At 39.7% G+C, this 15516-nt stretch overlaps 1 protein-coding gene and 1 long non-coding RNA gene across 2 annotated transcripts; one reads left to right on the forward strand and one right to left on the reverse strand.

Moving 5' to 3' along the window:
* Positions 1-38: 38 nt before the first annotated feature.
* Positions 39-4665, reverse strand: LOC122785686. Its single transcript, XR_006362319.1, has 3 exons — positions 4555-4665; positions 4193-4476; positions 39-379 (listed from the first exon to the last, which is right to left on the reverse strand). It is a non-coding gene; the product is annotated as an uncharacterized LOC122785686 (long non-coding RNA).
* Positions 4666-5359: 694 nt separating this feature from the next.
* Positions 5360-12363, forward strand: LOC122785916. Its single transcript, XM_044051929.1, has 19 exons — positions 5360-5520; positions 5689-5795; positions 6553-6675; positions 6765-6804; positions 6918-6950; positions 8406-8509; positions 8620-8742; positions 8834-8876; positions 8961-9032; positions 9142-9232; positions 9316-9396; positions 9600-9638; positions 9711-9752; positions 9896-9967; positions 10068-10118; positions 10203-10253; positions 10763-10846; positions 11086-11182; positions 11283-12363. The coding sequence occupies exons 1-19, from the start codon at positions 5454-5456 to the stop codon at positions 11322-11324; spliced, it is 1362 nt and encodes a 453-aa protein (XP_043907864.1). The 5' UTR covers positions 5360-5453; the 3' UTR covers positions 11325-12363.
* Positions 12364-15516: the final 3153 nt, after the last annotated feature.

Raw genomic sequence — 15516 nt, forward strand, 5'->3', positions numbered from 1 at the left:
AACAGTAATAACTCATTATTAGAACAGGTTGTTTTTCTTTTACTATTGGTCCTATAGTATGATGGATCCCTTCATGTTTCTTTTGTATAACAGGTGGACTACAGCAGCTTTAATGATGGATTGTTTACAGTCATTTGCTGTAATTGGTGAACAGTGTCAGACTGACAGTCACAGCTCCTGGCTACCCATGTTATTAACATTAACCTTATGGGGTGAGTTACTGCTGCCTGTGTCTTGTAATTATCTTCATCCTTCCTCTCAGTCGTGGTGACAGATGATGGTGGCAGTGGAAAAGCTGGTGAAGGAAACCTCCTGTTGGAGGAAGAGGATTGATGTGACAGGGAGTCAATCCCAAGCCAGGAACCACAGAGGCATCTACCTGTCTAGACACAGAACAGCTGTCACTGACTGGGGATGACATGCAAAAATCACAAAGTTTTGACACAGTGATGACAAAGCTGACATCAGCTTTTCAGCATTAATGAATCAAAGGTTATGAATTGACTTAAAGGAAATGTATACAAGAAATGTAGTATATGACGTGTACTCACTATGTCATCATGTTGACACAAACTTATTACAGGTCACAAAATGAATGCTCATTTGAGCAAACTCTGCTCGTATAGCACTTTAAAATGTGAGATGCCAGCAGGCTGAGTGCAACAGACATGCAGGTGTGGATATTTTGTGGGGTGTGGACAGGGAGGCAAAACAGGGAACTTCAGCCAAGTTTAAGGAAGGCATTCTCTTCCTCTCTCTCTCTCTTTTTTTACTGAATCAGAAAATATTCATCCATCCATCTTCTACCACTTTATCATCCACATGAGGGCCCCAATCCCGGCGGATATGGGGCGAAAGGCGGGGTACACCATGGTCACTAGTCCATCACAGGGCCACACAGAGGTAAACAACCATCCCCTCTCACACTGTGAGTGTCATATATTATATTATTATGTCTCCTGTCATTCTGTGATAATTCTCTGTTCCTGCTCTAAAACAGACCCAGTCAGACATTTACAACAGCTTCAAGTTCATAAAATAAACCAGATGGTAGAACAATTATGTGTTAGTGCACGAACATAGTGTAACAACAGGTTTACAGTATAAGTGCAGCTTTTTGTTTATGTATTTTGGGAAGTCTGGCAATCATGTTCCTATAAATTGGCATTGCAGTCGCTGTTGTTTTACATGTACCACCTTTAAACCTTGAAAGTCTTTTAGCGCCATCTATGGTGGTGTTAAAAACGGCAATCGTTTCTCCATTCAATTTGCAGGTCCCCCGTAAACAATATGGATAAAGAAACTAAAACACCGTCCTTTAGCTTTTGTTGGTGCATTCAATTTCACCTGTGCAGTTTTCATGCTCTTTCTCCAAATCCTCAGGTAACCTCAGTGATCCGCAGTGCAACTAAACACAACCCTGGCTTTATTTAACAATAGGGCTTAGTCAAGTGTGAACAGCCACACAAGGGCTGCCTTAACAAAACAAAACACGACTGTGACAGAAATACCGTCATAAGTGACATTTTACAGCGCTGCAACTACTCCCCCTTCACAAATAACTGTCCCCTAAGACTGAGGCTTTAGAGGAGACACAGTTAGATTCTGTGGTGAATGACAGGATGTGCAGAGAGCAGTAGAAACAAAAATAACCTAATTGGGTAATTTGATGTACATTTTTGACATACTTTCTCATGAGTTCACTTGTTGTGCGGTGCATGGCAGTTCTTATACACGTACTTGTTTGCGTGGTCTGAATCGCATGCTGCATGCAAATGTAGGTGAGAGGCTACAGAAATAACAGAGGCTAGAAAATAAAAATCCTGATTGTTTCTCAGGGATTATCCTTCACAATGAAAGGCTTTATCGGAGGGCCTGGACTGCTGTAACAAGACACGCTCGCCCTGGGTTCGCCCAACCAAATACGAGACTAATGCCAGCAACGAATCACAAGGGGAAAAGAAATGAAGAGCACAAAGAAATGAAGCATAGGGGGGAAACAATGGAGAAACAGAGTATAGAGCGGCAAATGACAGGGGAAGAAAAATGAAGTGAGTGGGAAAAACAAGGTGAAAAAGGAGAGTGAAATAAACAGAGAAGAGCAGAAGTTAAGCAAGTTTAACTGGAGGCCGTGCTGCAAATAGAGAGGTTTGTTTTCTGACACAGATCCCTCTCAGGAGATTGAGCTGGAAAACAGATTAATAGAGCTTGTCCAAGTTGCTGTATCATATTGTGTGTTATATATCTGAGCAGAGTATGAATTTAAAAAAAAAAAAGGCCTGTGTATTATACCAAGCAATTTCTTTTGATGTAACCGTTTGTTGCCTACTGTAAATGAAGTGGCCTTCATCAGGATCATGCAGGCCCTGAGGCAGCGGCTGGTGCATCAGCAAAGACATTTTCAAATTTGTCATGTTTGAGATGTTTATGATATGATCTGACCAGAGGTGTTTTTCATGCGGTTGTTTGATTTGCTTCCTTTTATAAGACTTTCTCAGCAGGATCAAATTGCCGTGCCCAGGATTACCAAGCTCTGTAAAGGGGACTTGTGGTTTTGGAATGAGAGGGGAGTTGGCTGGAAGAAGCTTTGATAGTTGTGTAGGAGGTGTAGATGAGGTGGGGGTGTGCACCCTGTTGTGTGAGGTCCTGGGACTAGCACTCATTCTTTTATATTGGCTCATTGTATTGGCTTTATGGGTTTGGGTGGTGTGTAAATGCTAGAATGTAACCATATAGCACAAATGCATGTTCATGTCTTATGCTAAATCCATATGACACATTCTATAGTGTGTGTGATCCGTGTTTAGTTTAGTTTAGATATTCATTGTCTAGCTAGGACAGACTTAGGGGTGCTAGTCTTGCTTTGTATTGTAGTTTGGTTTCCTGGATCTTTTTATTTTGAATAGCATCCTCCTCCCTTAGTTCCTCCTGTTCTTTGTTGTTTTGTTTGATACAGATTTATACTCAACATAGTAAAATAATATTTAATTTAAATCCCCCTAACGAGTCGGGGTACAAATGTTAGATTGTGTTGGTGTACTTCCTGTAGTGGCTGTGTGTACTGGTCTCTTTGTGACCAGGCTTCACTCTGAGCCGACTGGATGGAGCAGAAAGTGTCTAACAATCCCAGTCCGACTTTGACTTTTCTTAACTCTATGCTTATTACCATGTACGGTTGAGGCTCATAGAAATGTGAAGGGTCACACTCTGTGCAATATTAATATAACTGTGAACGTGTGTTACGTAAAGAGATAGTCAAATTACTCAAGGAGATACTGCTTTTTTTTTTGAAGGAGTCACTTCTGGCTTGTATATTTCTGTTGTGGTTGCAGTGGGCTCTCGACTGGCTGTATTTTGAAACCGTTGTGTAGCTACACACAGTCGAGCCAAGCAGGCTACTGAGCAGCCAGCACTATTGTCTCAGATCTACTCAGGATTCTTGGGGTGTTGCTTTGCCTCAGCTTGGACTGCATGACTCACACACTGTGAATGTTGCACCCAGTTTCATAATAGTAAACTGTTAATGATTATTTTACCCATATTTTAGGACATTCCAGAGGCAAAACAGCCTTTTTAAAGTTAGACTATCCACATGGACGGACAATAAAAGATACTCGGGCGGCAGAATGACGGCGAGAGAGCTGTTTATCCCTCATCACTGCTGATGAGGGGAACAGTGGAGGCACATGGGGAAAGCACTCAAGGCCAGAATTGTAATTATTTACCCTAAGGGTCCTGTTTGGACTGTTAGGAATCTGGTCTTTCCTCCAGATTACTGAGCTAGATGCATAGTGTTTGTGGGAGTGCAGGCCATGGGACATGCATGTTCGTAGCGCTGTGTGTTTTCAGCGTGCTCTGCGTCATCACTGCTCTCCTCTGTTTATGCAGGGCCTCTGTGGATATGGGGCGGGATGGTCGGACATCCAGGCCTCCCACTGTCACTTGATATCTATGGTAAATAGTTCAGATGATCGGACCAGTCTACCTTCATGCAGCTTTTTTTTCTTATTATTATCGTTATTTATTAACACTGTAAGTGATGAAGCGTTCAAGAATGATGCCATGTTACACTGGTTAGTCACGCCAAATTAGACAATAAATAAAAGTGCTCCTCTTAATTTTTCCAATATCTGAGGCAACATGAAAATCATTTTTTAGGGTTTACACCTGAGAGTTTGACTTGGACGCATACCTACATGCTGGTGGACTATTGCCATGTAAGGGAGACAGGGAAGGGCAGAAGAGAGCCAGAGCCAGAAGGATGATGGGAGGGAAGTAGTCAGTGTTGAGGAGATAGGGGGCCCATATTGAGTGACACAGAGTATCGTCTGTGTTTTTTCGGTGGACCAGAGAAGATGCAGTGTAAATGAGGCGTGTTTCACCCCCGTGTGTGTGTGTGTGTGTATGGATAACGACAAGGGCCTCTTTGAGTAAAGGAGTCTGCCATCCTCCGTCCATCCTCCGTCCATCCACCAGCTGTAAAGTAAAACAACAGAAGAATATAAACACCACAAATAAACATGGATAAACAAATAATAGAATAAAAACACAAACCTGTCAAAATGCTGAATTTGTAGTGGGCAGTAGTATGTGGTTCTCAGACCCCTGTGTTGGAATCAGAGTGGATGTACTGTACATCACGTCTTAACCTCATTTATTTCTGTTTCTCCATCTAGAACATAATGAAAACCCTGTGTCAATGTTGTTTCTCTGAAAGCCACGACCATCTGCTCCGTGTCTCTGACCCACAGGACAAGGGCTTCCCCTTGTGTTCAGATGCAAAAAGTACACTCTCCAAGCATGATTTGCCCGTATAGCATGATTGTTGCCAGACAGGCTGATTGGACCATTTTCTCTGAGTAGATTTAAAATCTACTCGGAATGGTGCAAAACGGGGAAAACTTTGAGTGGGCAGCTGTCCTGTGAACACAGACAGGTGAGGTAAAAGGACAGTGGGCATGCTGGCTGGTTGGAGCTGACAGAAATGCTCAGAATTAGAGAAATCTGAGGCTGTGGCACAATTTTAACAAGACCTGTCAACATTTAGCCAGGTTTCAAGAATTTGGATTTCAGCTGAGTCGCATACACTAGATGGCGGGGCCTGGAATTGTCGTCAACAGCTCAAATTCTTGGACCTAACATTCCTTCAGTCAACAGTGGTGTCATGATTAGATAGATAGTTAGATAGATACACGTCGGGTCCATCATGATCAGTAAATCATGGTTCAGGTGTGATGACTTGGTATTGTTGTTGATCTTTTATAGACATCCTCTTCGAGCATCCTAAACACTGCAAACTGTTTAGTTGTGTGGTAATGTAATGAGGTTACAATAAGACACTCCCCAGAAAATTTACTTCCTGATTCAACAACTTCCTCCTTTTCAGTGTGAGAGAACTTGTGAGAACTGGAGAGAACAGGATCAAAATCTCAGACTTTCTTTCGTTTAACAAAATGACTGCAATGACTTACATCCTCGTCTATGTAATAGCAATACTACTGTCCAGGGTCTATACACTAGGTAAGTGAAGTAATTGTGAGAACATATTCGACAATATTTTCCCCTTTTTTATGACTTGACTTCTGGGTGAAAAGCTAAGCTAAAACCAGAAGTCTGAAGACATCAAAGAGTGTCAAGGACGTTTTAAGAATCATCGTTTAATGATTCAAGCTTTCTTTGTTGTTTCAGAAAAAGTGCAAAAAAATATTGCGTGCCATGTTATTGAAACACAAGATGGCTTCAAATTCCCGCTCGAGTGTCCTGCTGGAAATGAGATTGCTGCGTATCGAGATAAGGTATTTTGATTTGTTTTCCAACGGTATTGTAATTCATATTTTACATGGCAAGGGATTTATTAGGCCTTTACGGGAAATAATGAATAAAGAGAAAGTAAAAGTAAAACTCTGGTTTCCTGGTTGCGTATGATTCAAAAAATTCCTTGGTACTTTTAGGGATTAGGGAACACATATTCACCATTAATTAGTTGCTTATAAGCATGCAAATTAGTAACATATTGGCTCTTAATTAGTCATTATTAATGCCTTATTCTGCATGGCCTTATTATACAACCAGTAAGTCATTAACTATACAGTTTTCCCACAATAACCTCAGAATTATTGCTTATTAGTAGTAAGTAAGGAACTTGTTGTGGATGAATTATGATCTCAATATGCTTTGCTTAGTATGGACTTTATAATGTGGTAATATCACAAGAAGAGGAAAAGGAGGCAACTTTAGATCAGGGAACATGTGTTGGTTAATAAGTGTTCAACTACCAGTGAATCAGTAGTGATCAAGATGCCACTTTAGTATGGGGAACATATTCTCAGTAACAAAAATTTAATTTAGAGTTATTTGGACATTATTAACACTTGTAGTTTTGTGTTTTGTTATGTGAAAACAGACCTTATTTATTACGTGTTATTAAGGTAGAATAACTATTCTTGTAATACTACCACCTTTTTAAAGTGATGCTAATAAGCAACTAATTCATGGTGAATATGTGTTCCCTAATCCAAAGTGTTACCAAATCCTCTCTTTACTTTCCAACAGATAAAGATTGCTATTGTTGAGCCTTCAGGCCAAAAAAAACATTCGCCTGAAGTGATGAGCATCGATGACAACTCTATCGTCACAAAAGAATGCAGAGACATTCAAATAAATTGCTTGATTTATGTGAGTTACCTCTCAATATACCGTATAATGCCCAGCTTACTATTTATCAATAGTTCATATTCTGACAATATGGACTTTGCTTTTCAAAGGGTGAGGCTGTGAGAGAGTCCTGGTTCTATTATAAAACAGGTGAGCAATGATATAGATATATACCTTTGACCTTTGATCTCACACCACTGATTATATATGAATATATAGAAAGCCTATGAACATATGCATAATATGTACAAATCTCTCACCAGACAAAAAAAGGCCCAAAAGATGGAGTCAGACCTGTGAGTACAATTTCACTTATTCCACTACATTAAAAACATATATATTGTCAACACTGTTGTAAATGTAAAATGTAAGATTTAACAAACTCGGTAGTCACAGTTATTTCAAAATCAGTGCTTCTCAGTGCAAGACTGTAAACAATGTAGGTCTTTCACCATCAACAGTACATCATTTTGTGAAAAGAGTTAGGGAGTCGCGGGGGAATGTCCTAAGCACAAAATGCTGCTGAATATGTATGGACATTGAGCCCTGAGGAGGTATTGTCTGAGAATCCGTCATGCTATCATGACAAGCGTAGCCATGTGAGTTTGGGAGTACCTTGGAAAATCATTGCCATAAAACACAATCCGCCACTGCATCACAAAATGTAAAACTAATAACATGAAGAGGAAGCCATACATTCATTTTACACAGAGCCATTGCTGGATTCTCTGAGCACGAACTAAAAGATGGAAAAATCAAGCCACATTGTCACATTCTTAGAAAGTCCCAACTTTTCTGGACACTAGGTTTGTAACTGGAAGAACATTTATTCATCACATTCAGTCTGATTAAATCCAAAATATGTTTTCTTCCTATTTATCTGTTTTTCAAAGAGCCGGCATTGTCAGGTTTATACAAAATGAAGGACCCCAAAGCACGATTGCATTATGACCAAAAATGTCTCAAATAAATAAATAAATACACAATAATAATAATAACAATAATAATAATGATAATAATAATAATAATGATGATAATAATGATAATAATAATAATAATAATAATAATAATAATATATATAATAATAATAATATATATAATAATAATAACAAGACAAGAAAAAAAATCTATATGAGGCAGGGTGAGATGTATAAAGTAAAGCATAAACAGAAAAATACCTTAAAACCTGGGGAACAAGAACAGGAGCAGGAACAGAACAGCATGAACCAGCAAAGACACTGACGAGGTCATCGGTAAACAGTGGTAACTGACCAGAGCTGAAACACATGAGACACGGGTGAATGACATCAGGAGCGAGACAGACAATCATAGTGCAGGGAAAACAGGACAGGGCACAGGAAGTGAAATTAAACGAGGTACACACACTAGGAAGAAATAAAACAGAACACACAGATTTAACAAACACCACAGTCCAAACCGATAAATGTCCGACAAATGACGGCACCTGGAGTAACCCAGGGGTCAAGATCCAGGAGTCATGCTGATCATGATATTTACAAAAATATGAAGAGAGTTGCTTACTAGAAGTCAAGTCCTGGTCCTGATTAAAGCTCTTGTCAACGCTTACGTTTGTTTTTACCCCAACTCACACCTCGCAGGTCTTGTGGCCGCTTGCATCATCAAAAACCCCTTCTTATTCTACACTTCCTCCTTTGTACACTGTGTTTTCTCTCTGTTGTGGTTTTTTTTTTAAGGCTTTGTTAATGACACAGTCTTTATCTGTTGTTCAGCTGACGACAGAAACATTTCCTGCCCTGACATCACAACACAAGGTGGCTTCAAATTCCCCCTCGAGTGCCCTGTCGGATCTGATATCACTGTGCATCGTGATAAGGTATTTTGATTTATTTTTTCGAACACAAATAATGATGGCAAGGCATTTATTAGTCCTAGTAAGTGTGTGTTACTGTGATTCAAAGACAACCAATACTAACTTTCCAACAGATTACGATTGCCACTGTCATTGCGGGCAAAAATCCAAACCACTCTTCTGAAGTGGAGAGCATCGATGAAGGCTTCATCATAATGAAACAATGCAGAGATATTCAAATACATTGCTTCAGTGAGGTGAGTTCTCTCTCGATATACCATATATGATCACCATACTATTAATCAATACTTCATACTTAAAATATGGACTTTACTTTTGCTTTTTAAGAGTGACCAGCATATGAATGAGTCCTGGTTGAATTATAAAACAGGTAAGCAATGATACATCATAAAAGACTGCCTCACCTTTGACCCTTGCATATGATACATGTCTCTCACCTCTTCATCTTAAACAGCTAATGGAGAATCTAAAGGCGAAGGAAGGAAGGGTATTGATCCCGGTTTCCCAAAAGCCTGGACCATCGGCTGTGAGTATACCTTCACTTATTTCACCACATTAAAAACATGTATGTCGTTGTAAATGTAAAATGAGTGTCTCATGATAACATGTTTGTGTTTTGCCTGTTTTCCACTCAGTATCAGTGGCTGCCGTGATAACACTCGGGATCATTGTTGTTGGGCTGTTTGTGTACTTGAAGTATAATTCATGGAAAAGGAAAATCACTGAGTGAGTGCTGTAATGCATGTTACACACAGTTATTTACAGTTATTCTTTTAATGAATTCATTTACTTTTTGTTCCTTTTGTCAGGGAGCAACAAGGTGCAGCTACTGTTTCTGGCTTTATTAGACACTTAAGTGTTTCCATTGGTTTCCGGAGCAGAGAAACTGGGTCAGTCATACTTACATTTCAACCACACTTCAACATAAATGCAGTCCTACAGTTGGAGTTAGCACCCACTGTTGTTGTTAACTACTTGTGCTACTTTTACTTTTACAAGAAGTAGAGGAGATCATTGCTTGAATAATTCTACCAGCTGTTTAAGTTTAGTAATTTTCCGTTTTGCTGCCTGTAATCTTCTGCGTCCCTGTAAGGTCCCATGATGAAGAGCGTGGACAGAGTGAGGGGATCAGGTAAGTGATCACAGACGCAGATCTCTGGGGTGAATACATCCAACCTTGAATATTGTTTCTTTGTCATTGCAGAATGGAAAACATCCAACCTCCCAGTGTAGAGGATACTCACAGGTGAGGCTGCCATTTTAACAATAAAACCTAAACATCGACTGGGACTTGTTATTACCCCACTGTCAAAAACCAAAGACAATTTTTTTTAATTAACATTATAGGGCTAGACGGTTTTATGTTAAAAGCTACCATTGTCTCCACAGTATTGATTCTGAGCCTGATGGACTCACGCCTCATGCAGATCGTCTGGACTTGCACGACGAGGGAATCCAAAAGTGAGAATTTGATGAATTGGAATTGTATTCATTTATAATAACCACAACACAAGTGAATGAGATTCAGTGCACTTAATAATGACTGCTATTTGTATGGCAGGGGACACAACACGGCCCCTGAGGGAGCCTCTCATTATCGAGCTATGAACAGGTACGTTTCTATTTTACTATTACTATTATTAATGATTGTGATCGCTTACTCATGTGTAATAACTACTTTATATGGCTGCATCAGGAACTTGACAGGTGATCCAGGAGGAGTGAATGATGTTAAAGATGATGCGAGGTAAGTCTGTTTCACATTATAAAACAAGTATTTTATAAATATTTAATACATTTATTTGCAGAGCAATTTTCATACTAATAAAATGTAACACACACACACACAGGTAATATTATCTCATCAGTTTGCAAATGATATATAGATAAATAAGAAATTAAATAACGTTTAGTAAAGGTATTGATAAATAAATAACACATTAAACATTAATGACATTCTACATACAACACATGTGCGGAAAATAATATAATATAATAAATAAACCAAATTAAAAATGACAAATAAATTAATAAAATATAAAGGTCATAAATAGTAAAGTTATAAAGTGATAGAATTATGTCACAATACCCAAGATTAAAACAAGCTAAAATAGATTGCTTTCAAATTTTACTTCAATTTAGCCAAAGGCTGAAACACACAATGTAAAACAATACAAAACAAAAAAATCTGACAAATGCTAAGGAAGAAGAAGTACTCACCCTGAAGTTAACCCATGCTTCTGAATTCCTCTTCAGAATCGGGGAAATAAACAGTGAATGTTTACCTCGTGGTTCTGCAGCCCATGACACAGAAGAGCAACCTCTGCTGTCGGCTCAGCGGTGAGACCCTGCTCTTATAACTCTGCCCAAATCCTCTCTCAGCTTCCCAGTCTCCGGTCTCTTTCATAGCTTGATTCATTTTGTCTGCTGCTGCTGCTGCTGCTGCTGCTGCTGCTGCTTGGACAGCTGTCAGAGCAAAGGCTCCTGAAATTGTCTTTTGTCTGCCGCAGAGAAAGAGACGGAGACGCTCTTATTGTACAGAGGTTCATGTTTCTATTCCCTGTTGTTCTTGTCTCCAGAGTGAACGACCGAGGGTCTGACGTGACAGGTGAAAGTGCAGCTTTGTTGAAAAGCGGCGGCGGCACTGACCAAGACTTTGATGCAGGAGCTGAACTAGTGAGTAGATTTAATGTTTACACTTCTATTATCCCAGTTTCTGCTTAAAATGTGTTGTTTTTGTCTGACTCATTTTTTTTTGTTTTACTTTTTTATGCAGGACACTGACGCGGAGTTAGTGCTCAAGTTGAAAAACAGCTGAAATATTGTTCTGCTTAGTAATAATAATAATAATAATAATAATAATAATAATAATAATAATAATAATATAACATGTATTATATAAATACAACTGTAGTTTTCTCAAGAGTCTGTTTTGGGTACATTTACTGGCAAAGCTTTTCAGACAAATTCAAGCACCTTTTGACCAACAAAGCCTCTCTGCCTGTTTTCAGTGTTAGAAGATACAGTATACATGTTTTGTTTTTTACGTATTATTGCTACTGTACTGTCTGATGAACTTTAGTCATTGCCCTAAACATTACATCAGATAATGGGAGCTTTGTTATTGAGAGTATTAAATGCTTTTCTTGATAAAATAATGGGTGGACCAAAAAAAACTATATATATATTGTCAGAAAATGTTCCCAATACACAGCTTTGAGATAAACTTATATATAACATGTATTCAATAATGTACAGTATAAATAAATGCCTAGAAACCACACATATAATATACCTATACACATTTTCTAGGTTAAACGTATGTATATGTATGTATTTCTTTCCTGCCCTTGTTGGCCTGTGTTTCCTACATTGTCATCATGATTATAATGACATAAATATTCTATGTGTTGATTTAAAGGTCTGTTTGGTGATGGTATGTTCACGGTGTATTGCTTGTTGTAGTTGCTTTCTGTTGTAGTTACTTCAAAGTACATGTCCTACCTATGGTATTTCAGTGAATTTGGAAGAATTTCACTGTCTGGCTGTTTCTGGCACGGTTTCTGAATTGTTGAATCCAGAGCTGCACGTCAAGTATCAAACACATACCACATGGGGGCAGTAATTAGCCACAAGTGCACTGCACTGACGTCCAGTGGCGACATTATATCTAGTTTTATTGAGAAATGCAATGGATGCATAATTATTCCTGATTTAAACTGGTTTAAAATTCTCAACTGCAGTAACATCCACAAAATGCATATCCTATTTTGTATGATGCTGTATATTTTTATAATCAAGTGCTCTGGGTGGAATGAATGAACATGCTTTTGTTTCAATAAATACATTTTAATATCCTGCGTTTCTGCTGTGATCTTTGTGTGTGTGTGTGTGTGTTTCGGTTAATTGTTGTATTTTTATATTATAGTGCCCTGCTTCATTAATTAACTCAAAGAGAACAGTATAGGTACATTGCACGTCACGTTCAGCGATTCAAAGATTTGCTGCCACTGCAGCTTGATGTATGGTAGTAATTAAAATAACACACAAACACACAAGTGTTCAGGCTGAATTTAATACATCTCTTCTCACTATCTCCTGGGATCAGCTGAGAGTTGCTGTGAGTCTTGGTTTGTCAATGTCTGATTCTATTTTAAGCCTCCCTAAATGTGCAGTGACCTTGAAAATGCCTCCCCTTTTTACCTCTCAGATGGACCGAGTGCCAGGAAGTGTGTTAGAGGCTTTGTAGCTCACGTTTGCTATGACAGAGTGTAAAAGTGCTGCTGTGCCGACCGGAAAAGGGTGACTGAATGGTCAAGGCCCAGAGCCTCCTCTCTCAGGGAGTTGAGTAAGGGGACATGCGTGAGGGAGGGGGCTCGGGCAGATGGGTGGATGACGGGTAGTGGGGGTGGGCTCGTAGCATGTCATCATACATGGTTAGTGTACAATGTGACATCAAAATTGATAAAAAGGAAGAGCCAACGTTTCAGGAAGGCTGCAATTATGGATGAATACTCTGTGCTCTAATGCACATAATAATTAGATATTAGCTAATTAGTTACCAATCACACTCCATTGTAAACGGGATTATGAGCAGTCAAGGAAACAAAACTCAGTGGGTGTTGAACACTAATCACACCACATCTGGGATGAGAAGGTTCAAAGGAAGCTACGCAGGCTGGAATAACACAGACACTTTGGTGTGTTATCCCCGAACTGAATAAGCTGCTGAACACAGTCTTCGCGCTAACTCTGAGCGTCCGTGCACTGACGGTCGCTCACTGTTGTGTGCTGCTCGACAGCTGCAAGCAAACAGTGTTTCATTCAGAAGTCGGTAAGCTGTACTCACAGTACAGTTATTAAAAGATTACATCAGGGATCACACCACACTGTATGATTAATTAACCTTGACTGGTGCTTTGTAAAGCTGAATCCAGCTGAGCAGGTTTGCCCACGGGTCTGCATGTACATACACATACATGAGATGGTTGAAAGAATCACTGTGTAGATGGCCTCGTCAACACTGACTCAGGATTACTGTAGTGAAACAAAGCCTGGCTGTCTCCTGATTGGCACACGGCAGTTTTCTCACCCCCACTGTCACATACGGCTCTTAAAAAGCTCTCAGAAAATCCCCAAAGCGCAAACAATGTATATATTCAATAGTTTTTTATTAATATGTGCGGATACAAGGTCACTCTGTCCTGCGATGACGCAAACACACAGAAAGTCATCCCCTTTGGCCCAGACAGCTGTCAAAGCAATGACCATGAGAAAAATGAAACAAATGAACACCATTGCTCAAAGGAAACAGAAACAGAATCAAGGATTATAACTATTTTTAACTCTCAGTTCAGTTCACAAATGTGACAGTGGTACATGATAAATTAACCATTTCATAGAAAAAACACAGAAAGCTCTGTAAAAGGTGCTTCATGTCGACGTCCACATAGGTACAGTGTCAGTTCTCATTGTCGCTCCCGCTGCCTACACTCTGCTATATAAAACCACTAGCACACAATAATGCAATCCCACAAGTATGAGCATTGTGGGACTGTCTAATACTGACCAGGCTCTGCAGTAACAAGCCCATTAATACAGTCTGCAGCCGATGTATTGTCAGAATATTCCATCTTCACCTGATGTAGGCTGCCACTACCTGTGATGACACACACACACGTCGTAATGGGGTCAGGTTTTTGAGCACAGTTCAGCTCTTCAACACTCGTAGAGATGCCGCAAAAAAACAAAAAACAAAACATGATTTGCACTTTCAGCTTGCTCCTGGTGTATGTGAACAACAACAACACTAAAAAGCAGATTAATTGAAACTATCTCGTCTGATGAAGACGTGTGGCCTATTGTACAAACAGTGGGTCAAAGGATATGTATATTTTGGTTTTTTGACTGTAGGGTCAGTTTTTGGACCCACCCTGTGCATTACGATGGCTGCTGGCCTGAGTTGCTGGCACAGCTCTATATTCCTAAACCTATTCTGAAAGTACTGTATAATAATCATGTGGACATTTAATAATAATAAAGGAGACCAATAATAAAATAGCGCTAATTTATCATTGCTTCTTAAAAATCTCTCACACACACACACAACAAAATCTTACTTGAATCAGCAGTGGATTCATTTTCACACGACCAAGACCGAACAATCCTCTTCCTCCTCTACCAGTTTGATGGAGTTACTGTAACCTTTCTAACCGGCCATCCTTCCTGCCTTTGGCTACGAATATGTGACATCTGTAACATCTCTGCTGAGATGTAACCCCCCGCTAACCTCTGTGATATGGGACTTAAAAATCACAAGGAATAACAATAAAAAAGCCAGCGTGTGAAAGGGTCAGCTGCAAGTGAAGCGACGGTGGGCCTGCTGGGAGCTCCGCTGTCTAATGATAGACTGAACAATGCCACAGCTCACTCTCCAACGACACTAAGCTGCAGGGGTGAGACAGCACTGTGTCAAAGGTTGGACGCCCCACCTTTTAAATAACTTTCCCCCTAAACACTGAGCCATAGGCTTGACACCAGCGCGGAATGGGAATTGCGTGAAACATTTGCCGACAGAGACAGAAAAGAAAGCAAGAAAAAAAAAAGAGTGAGGGCGAGTATGCCGCAGTAAATTAGTACCCATGGTGTTATTATTGTAATCAGGGGGCTTTGAATGGTGGAGAAACTCCCATAATGTGAGCCTCCATCCGACAGCGTGGGCCTCAGACCTTCTACTGTATAATCACTATCATTTACCACAGTACAGCACTCCTTTGTTTATTGTGATATTAATCTGGGGTAAACAAAGCTTTTGACAAAACAAATTAACACTCTCAAAGAAGTGTAGCACTGATGGAGTCCATTGAGATTGATATTAAAATGTGGATGGTGGGGGGGGATTCGGGAGGTGCTGGAAAAAAAAAAAAGAGAGAAAAGCAGGCCCAAGGTGACGCACATTCCTCCTCTCATCGGGAGTGTCTGCCTAAACAGCGTTTCTCCCTGGGGCGAGT

This window comes from Solea senegalensis, linkage group LG19 (assembly GCF_019176455.1).
Source record: "Solea senegalensis isolate Sse05_10M linkage group LG19, IFAPA_SoseM_1, whole genome shotgun sequence".
Lineage (NCBI taxonomy): Eukaryota > Metazoa > Chordata > Actinopteri > Pleuronectiformes > Soleidae > Solea > Solea senegalensis.

Coding starts and splice junctions, on each gene's coding strand:
- LOC122785916 (XM_044051929.1), top strand. CDS start 5,454: ATGACTGCAATGACTTACATCCTCGTCTATGTAATAGCAATACTACTG. Junction 8,510..8,619: donor TCACTGTGCATCGTGATAAG/GTATTTTGATTT, acceptor ACTTTCCAACAG/ATTACGATTGCCACTGTCAT. Junction 9,968..10,067: donor CACGACGAGGGAATCCAAAA/GTGAGAATTTGA, acceptor TTTGTATGGCAG/GGGACACAACACGGCCCCTG.